Source organism: Ipomoea triloba, chromosome 12 (assembly GCF_003576645.1).
Source record: "Ipomoea triloba cultivar NCNSP0323 chromosome 12, ASM357664v1".
NCBI lineage: Eukaryota > Viridiplantae > Streptophyta > Magnoliopsida > Solanales > Convolvulaceae > Ipomoea > Ipomoea triloba.
In genome coordinates this window covers 5,560,928-5,580,284 of record NC_044927.1, presented here as the reverse complement: position 1 = coordinate 5,580,284, position 19,357 = coordinate 5,560,928, and the positions used below count along the sequence as shown (strand labels likewise).

At 31.0% G+C, this 19,357-nt stretch overlaps 3 protein-coding genes across 4 annotated transcripts; all 3 read right to left on the bottom strand.

Moving 5' to 3' along the window:
* Window positions 1–2,855: 2,855 nt before the first annotated feature.
* Window positions 2,856–5,699, bottom strand: LOC115999143 (mitochondrial pyruvate carrier 4). Its single transcript, XM_031238927.1, has 5 exons — window positions 5,552–5,699; window positions 4,967–5,065; window positions 4,728–4,780; window positions 3,443–3,516; window positions 2,856–3,231 (listed from the first exon to the last, which is right to left on the bottom strand). The coding sequence occupies exons 1-5, from the start codon at window positions 5,604–5,606 to the stop codon at window positions 3,186–3,188; spliced, it is 327 nt and encodes a 108-aa protein (XP_031094787.1). The 5' UTR covers window positions 5,607–5,699; the 3' UTR covers window positions 2,856–3,185.
* Window positions 5,700–6,138: 439 nt separating this feature from the next.
* On the bottom strand, window positions 6,139–7,170 carry LOC115999141. The gene has a single exon (XM_031238926.1). The coding sequence runs from the start codon at window positions 7,020–7,022 to the stop codon at window positions 6,312–6,314; it is 711 nt and encodes a 236-aa protein (XP_031094786.1). The 5' UTR covers window positions 7,023–7,170; the 3' UTR covers window positions 6,139–6,311.
* LOC115999140 (protein ALTERED XYLOGLUCAN 4-like) lies at window positions 6,252–11,629 on the bottom strand. Of its 2 annotated transcripts, none has more exons than XM_031238924.1 (3): window positions 11,392–11,629; window positions 10,639–10,925; window positions 6,252–9,203 (listed from the first exon to the last, which is right to left on the bottom strand). In XM_031238924.1, exons 1-3 carry the CDS (start codon window positions 11,609–11,611, stop codon window positions 8,433–8,435), a joined length of 1,278 nt encoding a protein of 425 aa, XP_031094784.1. In that variant the 5' UTR covers window positions 11,612–11,629; the 3' UTR covers window positions 6,252–8,432. The 2 variants fall into 2 exon arrangements, with proteins under 2 accessions (XP_031094784.1, XP_031094785.1); XM_031238925.1 differs by having other exon boundaries at window positions 10,639–10,922.
* Window positions 11,630–19,357: the final 7,728 nt, after the last annotated feature.

Below are 19,357 nucleotides of genomic sequence, written 5' to 3'. Positions count from 1 at the left end.
CCTAAAATTGAATTATAATTTTAGATTTGGGTTGCACACCTTACGACACTCATCAATGGGCAACTAGGTTTATAGTCTATACTATATATATACATACATCATTTTAGTATCGGATGAGATATAGCGAATTTTGAAAAGTCACATTTATATCCAATCCACTAGTAACATTTATACTAAGTGGATCCACATCACATTCACTTTTAGTGAACGCGAATAATTTGACAAATCCTTATTCACCCCTCTCAGATGGTACCCTCACAATACCTCACCATAGGAATAGATCCTTGCATACCAACATTTACCAAAGTACACATTTGAATCTCTAGCATTTGCGTCATTCACATTGTTTCCATTTCCTGTTGTTGTCGTGAACGTGAGTGGAACCCATCAATTTAATCAACTTGTCATTTTTAAATTTGTAGGGAAAAAATGTTAATTGTATATATACTAGTGCAAACCCTATATCTTTTTAATAGAGGACAAAAATTACTCAAAAGTTTTTCTATTGTCAATTATACTACAAACGGACAACTTTAAATGTCAATTTAACTAATTTTTTTCCAATAATCAACTCCATGAAAAGCATACAATTTTGATTTTTAAACCCATGGCTGCCATTAGTAATTTTATTTCTGCATCCTGTTGTACTATTCCCAGTTTCAGGTCAAAAATATACTTCTTCACTAAGCATTTGTTATTACAGATTAATAACAAGATAGTTAATAATACTCCATAGTATGTAAAGCATACAATAACTTAATGAGAAATAACATTTTACAAAGTTATCTTTTCTAACCATATAGAGAAAAAGGAGTATTATAAAATAATTTGTCAATTGTTATACCATGAACCAGGATTCATATTACCTTGTAAATCTTGATACAAAATTTTTGTACCTACACAGTTAACAATTTTAAACAAATAACTTGAAAATTGCTGGCACATAGCCACATAATATGACAACTACAGTACAGAAATTATCACTACAAGTGCGTTTGGTTCGCACATGGGAATCGGAATCGGAATGGGAATGGGTATCAAATACTTGGTAAGGGTAATGGGTTTTGGTGAAAGTATTTAGCATGTTTGGTAGTTGGGTGGAATGGGAATGATTATCAATAGTTGGGGAAGAAATGATGAAGGGAGATGAAACCCTTATTTAATAAGGGTATGAGTTTTGCCATTGATGGGGTATTTCAAACCTATAGTAACATTCACAAAACCTATCAACCAAACACTAACAATCACTTTGATACCCATACCTTATGCCTAAACCCCCAACCAAACACACCCTTAATTTTAATAACACTTAATCTAGACCTTGGGTTTTAGGTTTCTCTTTCTCAATTGTTGTTTCCGAATTTCCACCGTCTTCAAATGTTCAAGTCAGTTTTTCTTCATGTTGTCACAATCACAAGCTCAAAAAACATTATGTTTAAGATAAATGAAGAATTGAAATTGAATGAAGATTTGTAGTTTAAATTAATTTTAAAAAAAAAAAATTGGATAATTGGTTGTTGTTGGTTTTTTTTTTATAAATAATAATAAGATACTTGAAAATTTGTGATCTTGATTTTCGAATGCTTCAACTTTTGTATTATAATTTATTTTATTTTTAAACTTAAAATCATAATCCTATTTGCATCCTAGTGGATGCGATGAGAAGTTTCAAATATACATTTTAGTGGATTGGATGAGGATTCACCCCAAGTTCACTCCAATATACTCCACGTTCTCTCTTACTATCTGATTCAACTGAAAGACATGAGAAATTTAATGGATTGAATTCCAAAAGGTAGTAACAAAATATTGTTCCCAAGGTAATAACAAAATATGTTCTACTTGACGACGTTTGGGCTTGTGAGATTTTTGAATGAGATGGTTCCTATTGTGAAGGAACACGAGTTTAATGTGTAAGCTGTTAGTGCATTAAGGCTTGGAAGCATTTTGACTTCCTTTGCCAAAACTACGTACTGAACGGTTTACATGGCTCCCTTTACAATGTGTACTACAAATTGAAGACAACAAAGCAACTATGGGAATCCTTAAATCGGAAGTATAAGAGTGAAGACACTGGGGCAAAGAAATTTGTTGTCAGCTGATTCCTTGATTACAAGATGACTAATCCAAGACCATCCTAAGTCAAGTTGAAGAGATTCAAATAATCTTTATTGGGATACAAGATGAAATAATGGTTGTGAGTGAAACCTTCCAAGTGGCATCCACTATCCACTTGTCTTCTTCGGAATGGAAGGACTTCAAGAACCACTTGAAACACAAGCGTAAGGAGATAAATCTGGAAAGTTCCCATCCCCAGTGACACTAAAGCCAACTTTGTGGAGCATGATAAAAGGCTCCAAGAACGACACCAAGAAGAACAAGCAAAAACTTAGTCTCTAAAGGTAACATTTCTACTGAAGGAGGAAGAGGAGATAAGCATTATATATATACCTTTTGCTCACATTTTCAGCTCCACAATGCCAAGACCTCTGCCCTAGATTTTCATTCGTCTACAAAGTGCATATCTTCAAAACTTGCCCACAATGACAACTTGAAATCCTTCAACATTTTGAACAAATAATTTTCGATTCTTACTACTTGATGAAGCATAACTCTCTTCTTGGGAATTAATTGCATCATGTATAGAAAATGTGGAATTGTTTAGGGCTTCTTATCTAGCGTATATAAACAACTTAAAAGAAGCTAATAGCGTGACTCGGTAATATTTTAAAAATATTCTTGAAAATAGATGGGGTATTCAACATAGGACCAAACTAGTTAATGATTTCATAATAAGAGTTTAATTGTGTTTTGTGTAAGATTAAAAGATCAGGATTGTATCAGTGAAACCGACATAGTTGAAGACCAAATCGGATATTAACTCCAAAACATAAAAGAGGAGAATATTTTTGCCATAGCAGCAATAGTTCTTAGTTCATGGCAACAAAAATACTCCACAGTAAAACCACAAGTAAATCATAGATGCAATGTTGCGATTCTGAAAGAAACTAGCCTTATTGTTGTTTGATTTGTGGATTTTGATGAAAGAACATACAAAATCCAAATGTATAATAGAGGGAAAACAAGAAAAGTCACTAAAGGCAATATACAAATAAGGATCTTCGAGATGACTCAAGCAACAACTAATGCCGAGTACAGTGATGGAAGTGAAGCGGTTTCCATCATCACTCTTTTGCTACAGCTGCATGCTCTACGTTAAAATAATCATGCCTGAAGGATATAAAAAATTGCGAGGTAAACATACTAGGAAATATATAATAATATTCTGCACAATTTTAAGTAAGATAGACATCTTCCCATTGGCATTATTCACTTAGGAATGGAGCTGAGCTAATAATTTTTCATCTTCAAAGGGTGAAAAGCCACTTGACTTAAGTTGGCAAGCAACTAAACAATATGAAATTAAGAAAATCTGATATACCTTATTTTTCGAGTAAGTTGGTAGATGCCGGTGCCTGCCATGGCCACATTTACACTAAATAGGTTCCAGTTCTTCTGCAATTCAGAATCAATGATTTGGAAAAGAAACCAAGAGGGTTTAGAATTATACTTCAGATACCAAAAGCTCTACACAAATCGTTAAAGATGAGTCCAAAAAGAGAAAAAGAGTAGCTCTGAGGGTACTGATTCCCACATACATAAAATGTATAGTAAAGGTAGGCAAAATGAAACTCCTTTTGTTTGCACACATGCAGCAGACAGGCATAACCACTAACACGATTGAATATTATACGAGAAGCAGGGAGGATATTATTAGTAGAAGGCAATGTTTCATTGTGCAAGAAACAGAACGCCATCCAAAAACAGTTGGGGAAATTCTATAGAAAGACTCATTGGTTCTAACTTCTAACACAACCATACTTTCAGAAGTGGACAACTGTAGCTGAAACACATTATGGTATTAGAGTACACTTAAACACAATGAGAATATCAAATAAGTATTTAAGGAGAAGCTGACATATAAATGATCAAGAATGAGAGAAAACAAGATACGTGGTGGAGAGAGAGAGAGAGAGAGAGAGCAATTGTTCTAGTAGATGATTAGTAAATCAGAATAATTAAGCCAAGGCAAAAAGGAGTGTTCATTATTTTATGTTCTCTAATATGTCAAGTTCCAGGTAAAGATCTTCTGGTCTTGTCTCCATTCCCACTCAAGAGAAGAAAAGAAAAAGATAAGTAACAGAAGATGAACAGATATGTCTAATATACCATAAGCTTTACCTGAATTACTAGGATGGGAACACAGGTATTGATATAGTAATTAATATGCCTAAGGAATATGAATCAAGTATTTGACTTGAAACAACAAAACCTGCAATTTATTAATCACAGTACAAAACTAACCAAACATGGATGCTTGGTTGCTTACAAGTTACAGCAACTGATATTTCAGCTCTTAGCTGTAACTATACACTAGAGATTTTACAACATGAAGTACAAGGCATGCTATCAATCAGTACATTTCTTATTTTCTTTTTTTTAGTGGGCTAAAGAGGAAACATGTATTTTGGAAATTATTGCTATCAATTTCACAAAACTTGGAAGGTTTGCATAGTTAGCTTCTGTTTCTCATCTGCTTTTAGCTTTTACACAATGTCTTGCTCCCTAAAATTTTGTATTTTAAAATTTTATAATTATGGTTACTTGATAAACTTTTCTTCATATAAAAATGAAATGCTTTACAGATTATAAAGCCAGGAACTTACTGGTGTAATTACAGTGCTATAGCGTGACCAGATAACTCCAGTGGCAGTAACCGCTGCATGGATGATAAGAGGCTAAGAGCATTAAGCCAAATTAAAATATCTACCTAAATGCAGTGAATAAGAATAACATTGCTGCTATTAGAAGCTCGCTGAAAGCTGTTTCAACGTTTAACCACATACCAAAATACCTAGACAAGGGTGATGGAGTTTGAGAGGATGCATAGATTACAGGGACATACCTATCTGCTGGGGATAGGAGAGCTTCTCTGGTGGTTTAGAAAAGTCAGCAATGTTGGCTATGCTAATACCCCACTTGAAGGTTGGTGCCCAGAAATGAACTAGAATAACAAAACAAAAGAATACAAATGAGTTATCTGTCAAAGGCATAGCTAATGAAAGAATTTGAAGTTTCACTTCTGGGCTATGGTAACATTAGCGATCTCAATGTACGGCCTCTTCCTGTCAACGGAACTACGGAGTAAAAGCCTAACACAGTATTACTGACTAAGCTAGGTCGCAATATTGGGTCAAAAAGGAAACTTTATTCAAATACCACAACAAATGAGAGATCGAAACAATCCAGATTGTTCCTAATCTAATTCCGATCCCTCTCAGAATCTCGTCTTCGACCGATTCATTTTTACTATCTCCTTTCTGCCTGATTTGTTAACGCAATCACTTCTAATCCCTATATATTTATCTATTGCGTTTCGATTCAACAAATTTCTAAAAGCAGAAAATTATAAGAAAATGAAATACAAACCTAGAACGGATATAAGTGTTCTAATCTAAAGAAGGAATTTTAAAGAAAGGCGAGAACTGACTGGTTTTAGGGCCAGCGGGGTGATTCCAGAGAGCTTGGAGCTTGGAGGTTGCCATGAATGATGGATGAAGAGGAAGAAGAACAACTCGCCCACTGAGTCTATCTGCCTATAGCGGAGGCTGCGTTCAAAGAACGAGATTTTGTCAAAATTGACACCTAAACAGAAAACCGGCAAAATAAGTCTTTTTTTTTTTAAATAAATAAATAAAAATAACTCAGTTTCTTAGATTATTCTTATCCTGCAAATCTTTCTCACTTTTTAGAATGAATTTTACTATCACATCATCAAATTTACAAATTCTCCACTATTTATTTTACATCCATACAAATTTTATCTCACTCTCAAAAATGAATATCATTTTCAATAAAATAAACAAATACGGAGTATATATAAAATTAATAAGAAAAACAGAAAAATAAAAATAAAAATGCCATTTGACAGCTTTCATTGTCCTTTAGCAAGCTTTCTAAAAGTTTGTTAAACACAACAAAATTAGTCGTGCATAAAAATTTGTTCTAAAATATAGTCGTGAGATCAAAATTGATAGAAATTAAACATGTGAATCAAAATTATTATTTTGCTAATCGTGAAATCAAAATTGATATTTACTCGACAAGATTTCTAACATCAACATTTATCTCCATTCTAGAACTACTGCAAGATTTCAACATACATAGTACTTTAGTACTTGTACATGATCTTTTGTTTATTTAATTTTGGTGGTATCTAAATGACTAAATGCAAACATACACATAGTACTTCAGTTCCCAGAGTTGCAAGTAACAATTCTGTTTTTAGACTTGTATATTCCAAGCATTTCATCAATAGTTGCGACACGACATCGGTTCCCAGGTCGCATAATGTCTCCATAAACAGCAATCTCAATGGTGTCAAGTTCTTTGTCACTGAAATTGATGCCGCAAGAATACCCTTTGAGTTGCATTTTGTTAACCGCAACCTTATCTGCTTTGAACCTATTGACCTTGGTCTGAAGAATTTGACAATTTTCCGGCACCGACTCGCCGCCTTTGGAGAAGGGAACAACGTGGTCGTACTCGAAGCAGAGGCAACCTAGGCAGCTGTGAAAACGCTTGCCGACAATGTTTCCCGCGGCGTCTTTTCTCCACCTCCCGGGATCTCGGCCGGGAACGGTTTCGGCCTTGGCCCAGCACATTTTTCTGGCCGCTAAGTCGAAGAATCTTGGTCTCTCCTGCTTGGATTTGTTGGTACTAAGATTCGCTCTCTCCCGTGTCGGGAGAAGCTTGTCGACAGCTTTAGACGACGAGGCTGCAATAATCAACGCCGCGGCGGCGGTTATCAGCTGCCGGCGGCTGATAGACGCTCTGACGATCGGCCGCCTGTGAGAAAGCCTCCGACCTGTCGAGGAAATTGGGAATTGGTGGACAAGAATGGCGGCTTTGTTGTGTAAAAAGGGGTTGATAGGAGGGATAAGTAAGGGATTAGAGGCCATTTTTAGCTATCCCCGTAGCGATAGGAGTATGTTTAATTTGTGTTGTCCCGTACTGCCATCATCATCCAAAACAAAAAGAAATTGGTTGGTCGTTTTTCCAACTAGGGTGCGGAACGGTTTGAGTCTCCGATCTAGGGGTACTTTGGTAAAAAGATAGGAATTGAAGTCAAAATAAAAAATTAAAAACTAGAAGGAAAAAATAGTCAAATAGACCCTAAACTTTATATAAAAAGTCAATTAAGTACCTAAATTTTTTAAAGTTACAATTAGACCCATTAACATTTTGTTTTGGAGCAATAAAGCCAAAAACTAGTACACTTAGAATCTAATAACGTTTCCAACTAAAATATCATCGTCAGCGATCGGCTCGTCGCCGACGACAGTTGTGGCGCCCGCCAAAAATTTTGGTTGCCTCCTCACCGAAGGAAGCAACCAGTACAAAGAGAGGCGACCAGATCTTGACAACGAGGCTAAAAAAAGTCAGGCATTCTAAGCTTCATTGAATCATCCAAATTCAAATGTCCAAACATTTTTTTATTAGACAACAAACAAAACTATAAAGAGGGTGTTTTGTGGCAAATCCTAGTGTAAAGGCCAAGATAGTAAAGATCAAGGTGACTTAGTGGCAGACCCTTGTTTGAATTGAAAGACAATAATCAAAAGAGAAGAAGCGGAAGCAAAGCAACTTAGTGATCAAGCTTTGTGAAAGGCTTAACATACACTTGTAACTTTTATATCAAAATTACATAGTGAATTCCTCATTGGTGTGAACGAGAAGAATGGTACGTGTAGGGGAATTACAAACACTACCCACCAAATCACTATAAAATTAATGTTTCACTCTCTTTTTTTTTTTTATATTTGCTTTGTTATTACCTGATCCATATATATATATATATCACACACATGCACACAAACAATCAAACTCTTAAGCTACAAACAAGTTTTCTTATATCTTAAAAATATACAAGTAAAAGACTTCTATTGTCTACAAATTAATTAAATTTTCAAAACTTCAAAAATTTTCTTAAAGTATATTTAACCCTTCTAGAGTCTAGACTCTAACTTGCTCGGAACTAACATAGTATGCTATGTTAGGATTAACCAATCAAGTGCTTACCGCTATGCTAAAAGTTATAACTCTTAGCAAAGACATGCACAACTTTATTTTCTTATACCACCACATTTTTTAGAGAAGATCGAGTGTTGGACTTGACCCTTCACTGATCCCACACAATTATCCCTCTAGCCACCGAATGCTGGACTTCACCGAATCACTGGCCTCCGCCCAGCATGCTAGCTACTCTGTAATATTTGATGTACACATTTATGCAACTAGCATGCAGATATGCATAGGCAAATTAAAGAAAAGCAAAAAGATAGGTGAGAATCACAAAATGCCAATTAAAGCTAGGATTGATTGAGAGCACTAGTGTTGTGAAGCATCTGCAACAAAAGCTCACTCCAAGTGTCAATAGGCCCAGGTAAGCACCAATGTATGCAATCACTATAACCCTTCATCCACTTATTTCCCCAAAACTCCCCAGGGTGTCCATCCGGCCTCATCAACATAGCTCTAGTCACATCTATAATCCCAAACCTATTCCCTCTTTTCCCCCCATATCTCCTAGCCCTCTCAATCTCCTCAACTTGAATCTTCCTAAATTCCCAATCATCCCCTCCAACACTCACCTCTTCCTTAGTAAACCCTCTTGTCCTATTGCAAAACCCTCCCTTATTCCACGCCCCATTCTCAAATTGCGCCGGAGAAAACGTCCGCAAAAACACCACAACCCCGTTGCGGTTTTCGTTTACATAGTTAAGAGCGGCTTGGAACGCTCTCCGGATTGCAAAGCCCGGGCCGACATCCTTAACGGTTGGATCGCCGCAATAAATGCAACCAACGAGGTTGCCGCCCTCGTAGAGATAGTTGGGTCGGAGGAACCAATGCGCGTCGGAGAAAATGGCGTAGTCGATAATGGGTAGGTTTTGGGTCCAGTTGGAATCTAGTTGGTCTAGGTGTAAATCGAAACCGCCTGTAAAGGAGCCATTGATGAGTCTGTGGGTGGCGTGGATAAGGAATTCTGAGCGGAGGACCATGAGGGTGAAGTTGTGATGGGGAAAATGCCAGGTCCTGAATTTGTCCTCCACGTCCTCGTATACATTTCTTGGTGTTTCTTCCTGCAAGATAACATTTATTTTTCATAAATAAGGTTCACTAAAAACATGCTTACAAAAGTAAGGATCGACACTGATCTAATCCATCTATTAATATAGACCAATGGTTAAATACTTAAATGTTGTTGAAAAATAAGAAAAAAAAGGTGGTCTCAATTTCATAAATATTGCAAAAAAATTGAAAGTTTACAATATGTATAAAAGTGAGTCTGTATTGTTTTTACTACAAATTTTAACCATTTATAAATCATATAATTGACAAAATGATTGTGATAAGTTCTCATCACCTTTTACAGGCGGAATCATATTTTGATTTGAACCTTATATAGCATTAATGACCAACAATTACAATTGAGTCCTTAGGGTGCACGACGCTGGAGAATAGATCTGAGTGGCAATTTATCCATGGTCCATATTATGATCCACAATATAATTTGCTGAAAAAATTGTTTTTATGCCATATGCACTGTGAAGGGTATTAGTGAAGAAAAAGAAGCGCAATTATTATTGATTCCATATTTCCATGCATAGACTTTTATATACGAACTGTACAGTAATAAATGACAACTCTATAATTAAGAGAGGTAGAGACTAGCTCAAATAAATTAAAAAACTAATGGTAAGAACTAGTCAATATATACTAATATTACTCTTCTTTATTATTACACTGTACACTCCATTATATTGTGAACTCTCAATTCAAGTGGGTTCGTTTGTCTTGTACTCTTGTTTGTATTTTTAGAGGGGTGTCGGTCTCTCTCTCCCACCTATATATATGCTAAGGATTCTGTGAGAACAATATCATAGTAGAAAAATAAGAATCAATTTCAATTTTACATTAGTAAAAAAATATGGTGAAATTTTTGTTAAAAAATGTTGTGATATTTTCGTAATTATTATCGACTTCACTATGCAAACTTGAATATTTAAATATGTCATCTCTAACAACTAAATATATAAATCTGGTAAATTTTATAAAATCAACTAAAAAGTTAAATTTTAAATCTAAACCGTCCAAACCTCAAATAAATTAAAAAAAAAAACCACCAAACCAAATAAAATCAAAAATTCAATCATAAACTCTAAAATCAAAATCCTAAGTGCAATGAACTCAGTCATATTTTAGTGTTCAAGTTTGCATAGTAAAGTTGGTGATAATTATGAAAATGTCACTGCGTTTTGTTTTTAAATTTCATCTGATCGGTCCGATTTTTTCAGATGTAAAGTTGAGATTAGTTCTTATTTCTCTCTTAAAATTTGTTTTCATTTGATCAAATACATACATATACATACATACACACACACACACACACATATATATATATATATATATATATATATATATATATATTAATTTCTTTGGCTTTTCCATTTATACAAAAAGCATATATAGATAAGAAGGGTGGTAGCAAATTAATTAAAGCTAAGAGAGGCTGACCATATACAGAAGGCATAGAAGCGATTCCATATGATTCCGAGCAAGTGAATCACCAATGAAAGCCATTGTTTTTCCTTTAACAATGCTCAAAAACGCTTTGGGGTTGAACCGAGGAAGCTCACATCCTTCTGGTTTCCATCTCCAGTAAACAAAATCTCTATCCTTCCTTCCATGATAGAAGCAATTTTTGGACAAAGGGATTGTTGGGCAGCTCAAATTTGAATATAGAGGACCCTCCTTCTCCTCAACCCACTCACCATCAAACAAGTCACAACTTTCATTATCTACTGCATGTAACGAACCATTTAACAATTGCAATCAATACAGAAACATTAAAAACTTGTTAAAAAAAGGTGGAATCCCCACCCATGTATTGACCCTATCTGGCTCAACTTTTTGTGAATGAGTAAATCATAGTGACTCAATTGACCAAAAGGGGAGGAGACTTTGCTCATTGTACACAATGGAGGGGTAAACAATGGTGATTCAACTGATCAACAGAGACTAGACTTTTGTTTATTGTGCGGAAATGGTGATTCAACTGATCTACGGAGGTTACACTTTTGTTCATTGTGCGGCAATGGTGATTCAACTGATCTACAGAGGCTACACTTTTGTTCATTATGCAAGGTTAGAGTTTAACTCAACTGAACAACTGAGGCTTGATTAATTGTAACAAATTTTACATTTGTAATCAGTTGAGCTACCATGATAACCAATATAATATAATATAATGAACCTGTAATTACTGACCTGTTTGAAGGCGTTGAGAATAGGCATTTGAGGGAGTGTCGGCATTATCCTGGATGGGCGTGAATTTGTGAGGAGTTGAAGAAGAAAAGATGTAAAAGGAGAAAATGAGAGAAAAAAACAACGAATAGAAGCACAGAAAACCCGTGCTTCCCATCCCGAAAAGTTTCTCGGTCTTAACGAGGCAGATTGGGAGATTTGTGGTGGTGTGAGATGTATCCATCTCTCCAAACGTGCAGAGCTCAATCTCGATGGAAGAAGAAGATTAAAAACTAAGATTTTTGGGGAATGGAGACAATAACAGCTGGAGGAAGGTCGTCACTCGTTAGGACGGTGGGCAGACTCTGCTGCCGCATGCAGAGACCAAGCTGGTAATTTTAGTTTGGTGGTGTTGGGTGCTGGTCAGTAAATGGTCAAGTCCAATACGAGTCAGGAGAACTGTTGAGTGAAGGGAGTTAAGTCAATCCCAAACCAGAAAAATTATCAAGTAAAAGTCTGTAGAGAGTCAAGTCCAATACCATCCAGGTTAAGTTTCAATAAGAGCATCACTAAATAATCAAGTCTAACACTATATATATTTATAACTTTTAACTTAATGGTAAGAGCTTGATATTAACATGTGAGTGTCATGTGGCCATTATTGCATTGTGATTTGTGAATCATGGAAATACCAACAAAAAAAAATCATATATGGGTTTTGACTCTTCATGGGTAATTACTACTTATGACTCATGAACGGTATCGATCAAACGAGGATAGAGTAATTGGTTGTTTTAGCCGGGGACATAGTGACAAGTGACAAGCTAGGTCCGCTGATCTGATCTGGTCATACTGATTAGGTAAACCACTCAACCAACTAATACCAGTTCCACATGACCAGCATCCAAACTAATAATATGAAAGATTACCACATGCATGATTGACTAGAAAATGTAATTCGGTCCATTTTATCTTGTCATTTTTACTGATCAAATCAACTCTTTTTTATTACTTTTTTAATAATTTTTAATTATTTTTAAATTTGATTTTTTTTGTATTTAATAGTATTTTCAATGTAGATTTTAAATATATAAGTTTTATATACTAATACTAAATTTAATATTATAAAAAATTAATTAAAAAATAACTTCATTTAAGACTCGTTAATTAAATCATACAAATAAAATGGGACAAGGGAGTATATTTTATCTTTATTTAATTTTAAAATGGAAAATGATAAGTGGAGATCCCAGAAATAAAACTCATATCATGTTTCATAATTTAATTAACGTAACCGACAAAAAAATATAAAAGAATAAAAATAACATCCCACCTTTTTGGTGCATGAATTGGAGAATGCCACATAAAATAAAATTAAAAATAGAACAAAAAAATACAGTATTTATAGTATTACTCCGTATCTATCTATATAATGACATTATCCTCCTTCTAAAGTTTCCCGCCCAAAGTTAGTGGCATTTTGGTAAATATATTATTTTATTTATTTATTAATTAATTTATTTCTTAATCTATTAATTATTAATTTATTATGGTTGGTGATTGAATAATTGGATTTATTAATTAATTAAAATGTTAAAAAGGTAATATAATATGGTAATATTAATTGGTGATTGAATAATTGATGATATAATTGGTGTGATATATTTGGTGATATATATGTAATAGTATAAATACAATGAATATGTGATATTAATAAATACATTAATAATTATAAATGTTATTAATAATTTTTTAATAACATAACATAATTATATATATGTGATTATATATGTGATTTCATTTTTTGGATTGAAAAAGTTACTTGAATTATTTTTTACCCAATATTTTATTAACTGATTTTTTTTATTAACTGATTTAAAATGTGATAAATGTTAAAATCCTTTTATATTCATTTGTTATTATAAATTAACCAATTTGATTGTGATTTAACCAAATAAAACAACAATACATAGTAAAAGATTTTGTGAACAAAAAGTAAAATATGTAGCATTACTTTTTGATCTGACAATCATGCATCATTTTATTTGATTTCAGAGTGTTTAACGCCTGAAGTTATTACATATTATTTGTTTTTTAGTAATAATATAATAATTAATAAAAAAATTAAGTCAATTAAATATGTGTATATATTAAGAAGAAGAAATCATACCCTATATATCTATATAACTGCAAATCAATATATAATTATATATGTACGTTAGAAATTAGGAATTATTATAATTATATAATTAGGAAAACTATAACGGATGTATATATTTATGTATATAGTTAATATTTAAATATCTATAAGGAAATTATTATACTTTCCTTTTGAATTAGTCTTTTTCCTCATATAAATACAACCAATTTATCCGTAGCTTCCATCATCATTTCTTTCTCCAAATCAGTAGGGTTTCTCCACCCTGTATCTTCCCTATCATTTTTTATTTTTTATTTTTTTGCATCAGTATAATTCTATTTTCGTTGCCTCATCAATCAAACGATCAAAAGCTTCCAAATCTCACCAGTAATAGTAGAAGACAATGCAAAGCGCATCTCTTTACGTTCTTTAATTTCTGTATGAATTTTCTACATTTTTCTAACTATATTCCCCTGTACTTCAATAATTTTTTGCAGTTTATATCACTTGGTATGAGCTTGAAGATACTTAAGGAGACTCTGCTTCAACAAAAGGTAAATGAGGAGGAAGATGCTTGGTAACAGAACCCTAATGATTTAGTTTATGGAAGAGCATAGAGATGCGATCGAGGATGATGACGACGGTGATTTTGATAATTTTGTAGGGTTTTATTTAACTCATAGTCAGTATGTTGACTTTGAGGTTTGTATATGCCATTCAAGTTTCTATATTTTTCTTATACAAAGCTATAATTGTAAATTTATATTAGGCAATTATATTAACATAATTAATTATTAAGGCAAGTATAATTTATTTTGTACTGTGGACACATTATTTTTAATAATTTCGATTTAATAATATTATATCTTATTTATTATATATTATTAGTACAAAATAAATCATGCATGCCTTAAAAATTAATTATTAATGTTATTGCCTAATAATTATTTATTGTAATTCTCTTCACATTTTTCATTGTAATATTATTGACACAAAATAAATTATACTTCCCTAAATGTATAAATATTTTTTAATTTAATTTCTTAATATTTATTAATGGTAATTATTCTGGTAATTTTTCACTTTTTTCATGTAACTATTATGGTAATTTTATGGTAATATATTTCAAAATTGTGGCAATTTCATTAATTATTATGCTAAGTTATTGTAATATATTTTAATATTAGAAGAGAAAAAAATATTATAATTGATATATTTATTGAAATTATTATGGTATTGCCATAATATTTGATAATTATAATTATTATAATTAACTTCATTGAGAAATATAATATTTCTTCCCTGGAAATATTTTTGGCAGAATCCTCACCAATACCAATCAATTAAAATTCTTAAAATTTAAATGCTAATTTTTTAATTTCTAAATGTAAATTTTTAATTATAAATCTATCAATATAAATCTATACTATATATAAAAGTAAAATCCTCCTATTTCATTCTCCCGCCCAAACTTTTGCAATCAATTAATTAAATATTTTATTGGTCAAATAATTAATAAAGCTTATTTGGTAAGAAAATGTAAAATGAAAATTAACTAATATCTATTAATTGATAATATTGTTTCTATATTCAAGTATCAATACTATTAATAAAAGTAAAATCATTCCATTCAACTTTCCCGCACAAACTAATATTATTATTAATTAATTAGTAAAAAATTAATAAAGTTTAATTGGTTACAAAATTTTATTTCCCAAATTCCGAGAATAATTAAACCATTATAATTGTGAGAATTATGGAAACAAATTTTGCGTAATTTTATAAGAAAAAATATTTTATTAATTATTATTTACACCAATAATAATAATTCAAATACTTATCTATACTTCTATATCTATACTAATATTAATAAAAATAAAATCATATTTTTGAAATTTCTGTCCAAACAATAGTAAATATAAAATGGAAAAGAAAACTGACTAATTCGCCAAGGGACTAGGAATGTTTGATGGCTTAGTTGATGTTTCCCAGATAGTTCAATGGCTTATTTGTACTTTAATTTGAAGTTAACCTGTTAAAAATTTTAATTGCTCTTTTTTACGGGTTTAGTGACTTAATTGCTCTTTTTTACTAAGTTCAGTGGCTTATTTTGGTGTTATTTGACGATGGCCTAATTGTTGTTTCCCAAATAGTACGATGGCTTATTTGTACTTTATCACAACTTTAAATTATTTAAATTTAAAAAAAAAAAATTAAACATGTGTTGTTAGAATTTTTTAATAATAATTACAATTAATTCATTCAAACATTGAGGAGGAAGAAAAAACTAAACGCGATATGGTAAAAATAACTAGACTTAAGGTATGTATAAAAGTATAATTGCACATATATTAGTGTAATTGACTAATAATAATTGCCTAATAATTATTATGGTAATTAAGCTAAACATGTCATTGAATTTATTTTTATACTTCGTAATAATTATAATTAAATTATTTTTCATTTTTCCCATATTTATTTTAGTAATAATATAATTACATAAGTCATATTACATATCAATATTTTTAAAATAATTGTAGATAAACAAGTCATATATTATTTAATTAATTGAGTAATACTTTTGCACTAATCTTATAATCAAATAAATGCACACGTTCAATGTTATATATATTTTTTATCTAAATATATAATAAAAAATTTATCTGTGCATCGCACGGGTAATTGGACAATTATTGGCTTTAATTCAAGTAACGAAAACATATAAAAGAAAAACATAATCGATCCAACAAATTTCATCAATTGCGCTATATAATATTCGATGTTATAATTTATATAATTGTATATTTATTCAAATATTCTTAAAATATTATAACGAATACATTCCGTGCAACGCACGGGCGAAAATACTAGTTATTTTAAAAGCTATATATATGAGTAGTGGCAAATTATACTATGCACCACGGTGCACATAGCAATGTGCATCACGTACCTAAACGACGTCGTTTTGGGCATTGTAAACTNCATTCAAGTTTCTATATTTTTCTTATACAAAGCTATAATTTGTAAATTTATATTTAGGGCAATTATATTAATATAATTAATTATTAAGGCAAGTATAATTTATTTTGTACTGTGGACACATTATTTTTAATAATTTCGATTTAATAATATTATATCTTATTTATTATATATTATTAGTACAAAATAAATCATGCATGCCTTAATAATTAATTATTAATATTATTGCCTAATAATTATTTATTGTAATTCTCTTCACATTTTTCATTGTAATATTATTGACACAAAATAAATTATACTTCCCTAATGTATAAATATTTTTTAATTTAATTTCTTAATATTTATTAATGGTAATTATTCTGTAATTTTCACTTTTTTCATGTAACTATTATGGTAATTTTATGGTAATATATTTTCAAAATTGTGGCAATTTCATTAATTATTATGCTAAGTTATTGTAATATATTTTAATATTAGAAGAGAAAAAAATATTATAATTGATATATTTATTGAAATTATTATGGTATTGCCATAATATTTGATAATTATAATTATTATAATTAACTTCATTGAGAAATATAATATTTCTTCCCTGGAAATATTTTTGGCAGAATCCTCACCAATACCAATCAATTAAAATTCTTAAAATTTAAATGCTAATTTTTTAATTTCTAAATGTAAATTTTTAATTATAAATCTATCAATATAAATCTATACTATATATAAAAGTAAAATCCTCCTATTTCATTCTCCCGCCCAAACTTTTGCAATCAATTAATTAAATATTTTATTGGTCAAATAATTAATAAAGCTTATTTGGTAAGAAAATGTAAAATGAAAATTAACTAATATCTATTAATTGATAATATTGTTTCTATATTCAAGTATCAATACTATTAATAAAAGTAAAATCATTCCATTCAACTTTCCCGCACAAACTAATATTATTATTAATTAATTAGTAAAAAATTAATAAAGTTTAATTGGTTACAAAATTTTATTTCCCAAATTCCGAGAATAATTAAACCATTATAATTGTGAGAATTATGGAAACAAATTTTGCGTAATTTTATAAGAAAAAATATTTTATTAATTATTATTTACACCAATAATAATAATTCAAATACTTATCTATACTTCTATATCTATACTAATATTAATAAAAATAAAATCATATTTTTGAAATTTCTGTCCAAACAATAGTAAATATAAAATGGAAAAGAAAACTGACTAATTCGCCAAGGGACTAGGAATGTTTGATGGCTTAGTTGATGTTTCCCAGATAGTTCAATGGCTTATTTGTACTTTAATTTGAAGTTAACCTGTTAAAAATTTTAATTGCTCTTTTTTACGGGTTTAGTGACTTAATTGCTCTTTTTTACTAAGTTCAGTGGCTTATTTTGGTGTTATTTGACGATGGCCTAATTGTTGTTTCCCAAATAGTACGATGGCTTATTTGTACTTTATCACAACTTTAAATTATTTAAATTTAAAAAAAAAAAATTAAACATGTGTTGTTAGAATTTTTTAATAATAATTACAATTAATTCATTCAAACATTGAGGAGGAAGAAAAAACTAAACGCGATATGGTAAAAATAACTAGACTTAAGGTATGTATAAAAGTATAATTGCACATATATTAGTGTAATTGACTAATAATAATTGCCTAATAATTATTATGGTAATTAAGCTAAACATGTCATTGAATTTATTTTTATACTTCGTAATAATTATAATTAAATTATTTTTCATTTTTCCCATATTTATTTTAGTAATAATATAATTACATAAGTCATATTACATATCAATATTTTTAAAATAATTGTAGATAAACAAGTCATATATTATTTAATTAATTGAGTAATACTTTTGCACTAATCTTATAATCAAATAAATGCACACGTTCAATGTTATATATATTTTTTATCTAAATATATAATAAAAAATTTATCTGTGCATCGCACGGGTAATTGGACAATTATTGGCTTTAATTCAAGTAACGAAAACATATAAAAGAAAAACATAATCGATCCAACAAATTTCATCAATTGCGCTATATAATATTCGATGTTATAATTTATATAATTGTATATTTATTCAAATATTCTTAAAATATTATAACGAATACATTCCGTGCAACGCACGGGCGAAAATACTAGTTATTTTAAAAGCTATATATATGAGTAGTGGCAAATTATACTATGCACCACGGTGCACATAGCAATGTGCATCACGTACCTAAACGACGTCGTTTTGGGCATTGTAAACTAATCGTCCGTTTTTTTGGGAAATTACGTTTCCCGTTTCAGCCGATCTCTGTATTTATGTTAATATTCTGTGTATTCCAGACAATCATTCTGTGTATTATAGGCAACCGTTCTGTGTATTCTAGGCAACCGTTATGTGTATTCATGTTAGTAACACATGTTGTGATTTCATGTTAGTAACACATGTTGTGATGTGTTTCTGCATTCGAATGTTAGGAGGATGAGTTCTGTGTATTTTGTGTCAATATTCTGTGTATTCTGGGCAAACATTCTGTGTATTCTAGGCAAACGTTCTGTGTATTCTATATAATGATTATGTGTATTATAGATAATGAATTCCTGGAGTATTCGCGTCCACTAACATCTGTGTATTTTGTGTCAATATTCTGTGTATTCTGGGCAAACATTCTGTGTATTCTAGGCAAACGTTCTGTGTATTATAGATAATGATTATGTGTATTATAGATAATGAATTTCTGAGTCATTCGCGTCGCGTCCGCTAACACCGAAACGACGTCGTTTTACGTACGTGGTGCACATTGCTATGTGCACCGTGGTGCAGGGTATAACGATTGATGAGTAGTGATGCATAGGTCCAAGTG

Excerpts from the sequence above, each read along its gene's own strand:
- LOC115999141 (XM_031238926.1), bottom strand. The coding sequence starts at position 7,022 with ATGGCCTCTAATCCCTTACTTATCCCTCCTATCAACCCCTTTTTACAC.
- LOC115999140 (XM_031238924.1), bottom strand. The coding sequence starts at position 11,611 with ATGGATACATCTCACACCACCACAAATCTCCCAATCTGCCTCGTTAAG. Across the intron at positions 10,926-11,391 it reads TTCTCAACGCCTTCAAACAG|TAGATAATGAAAGTTGTGAC; the intron begins GTCAGTAATTAC and ends CGTTACATGCAG. Across the intron at positions 9,204-10,638 it reads TTCTATGCCTTCTGTATATG|GAAGAAACACCAAGAAATGT; the intron begins GTCAGCCTCTCT and ends GTTATCTTGCAG.
- LOC115999143 (XM_031238927.1), bottom strand. The coding sequence starts at position 5,606 with ATGGCAACCTCCAAGCTCCAAGCTCTCTGGAATCACCCCGCTGGCCCT. Across the intron at positions 5,066-5,551 it reads CCCCGCTGGCCCTAAAACCA|TTCATTTCTGGGCACCAACC; the intron begins GTCAGTTCTCGC and ends TTGTTATTCTAG. Across the intron at positions 4,781-4,966 it reads CTCCTATCCCCAGCAGATAG|CGGTTACTGCCACTGGAGTT; the intron begins GTATGTCCCTGT and ends TCATCCATGCAG.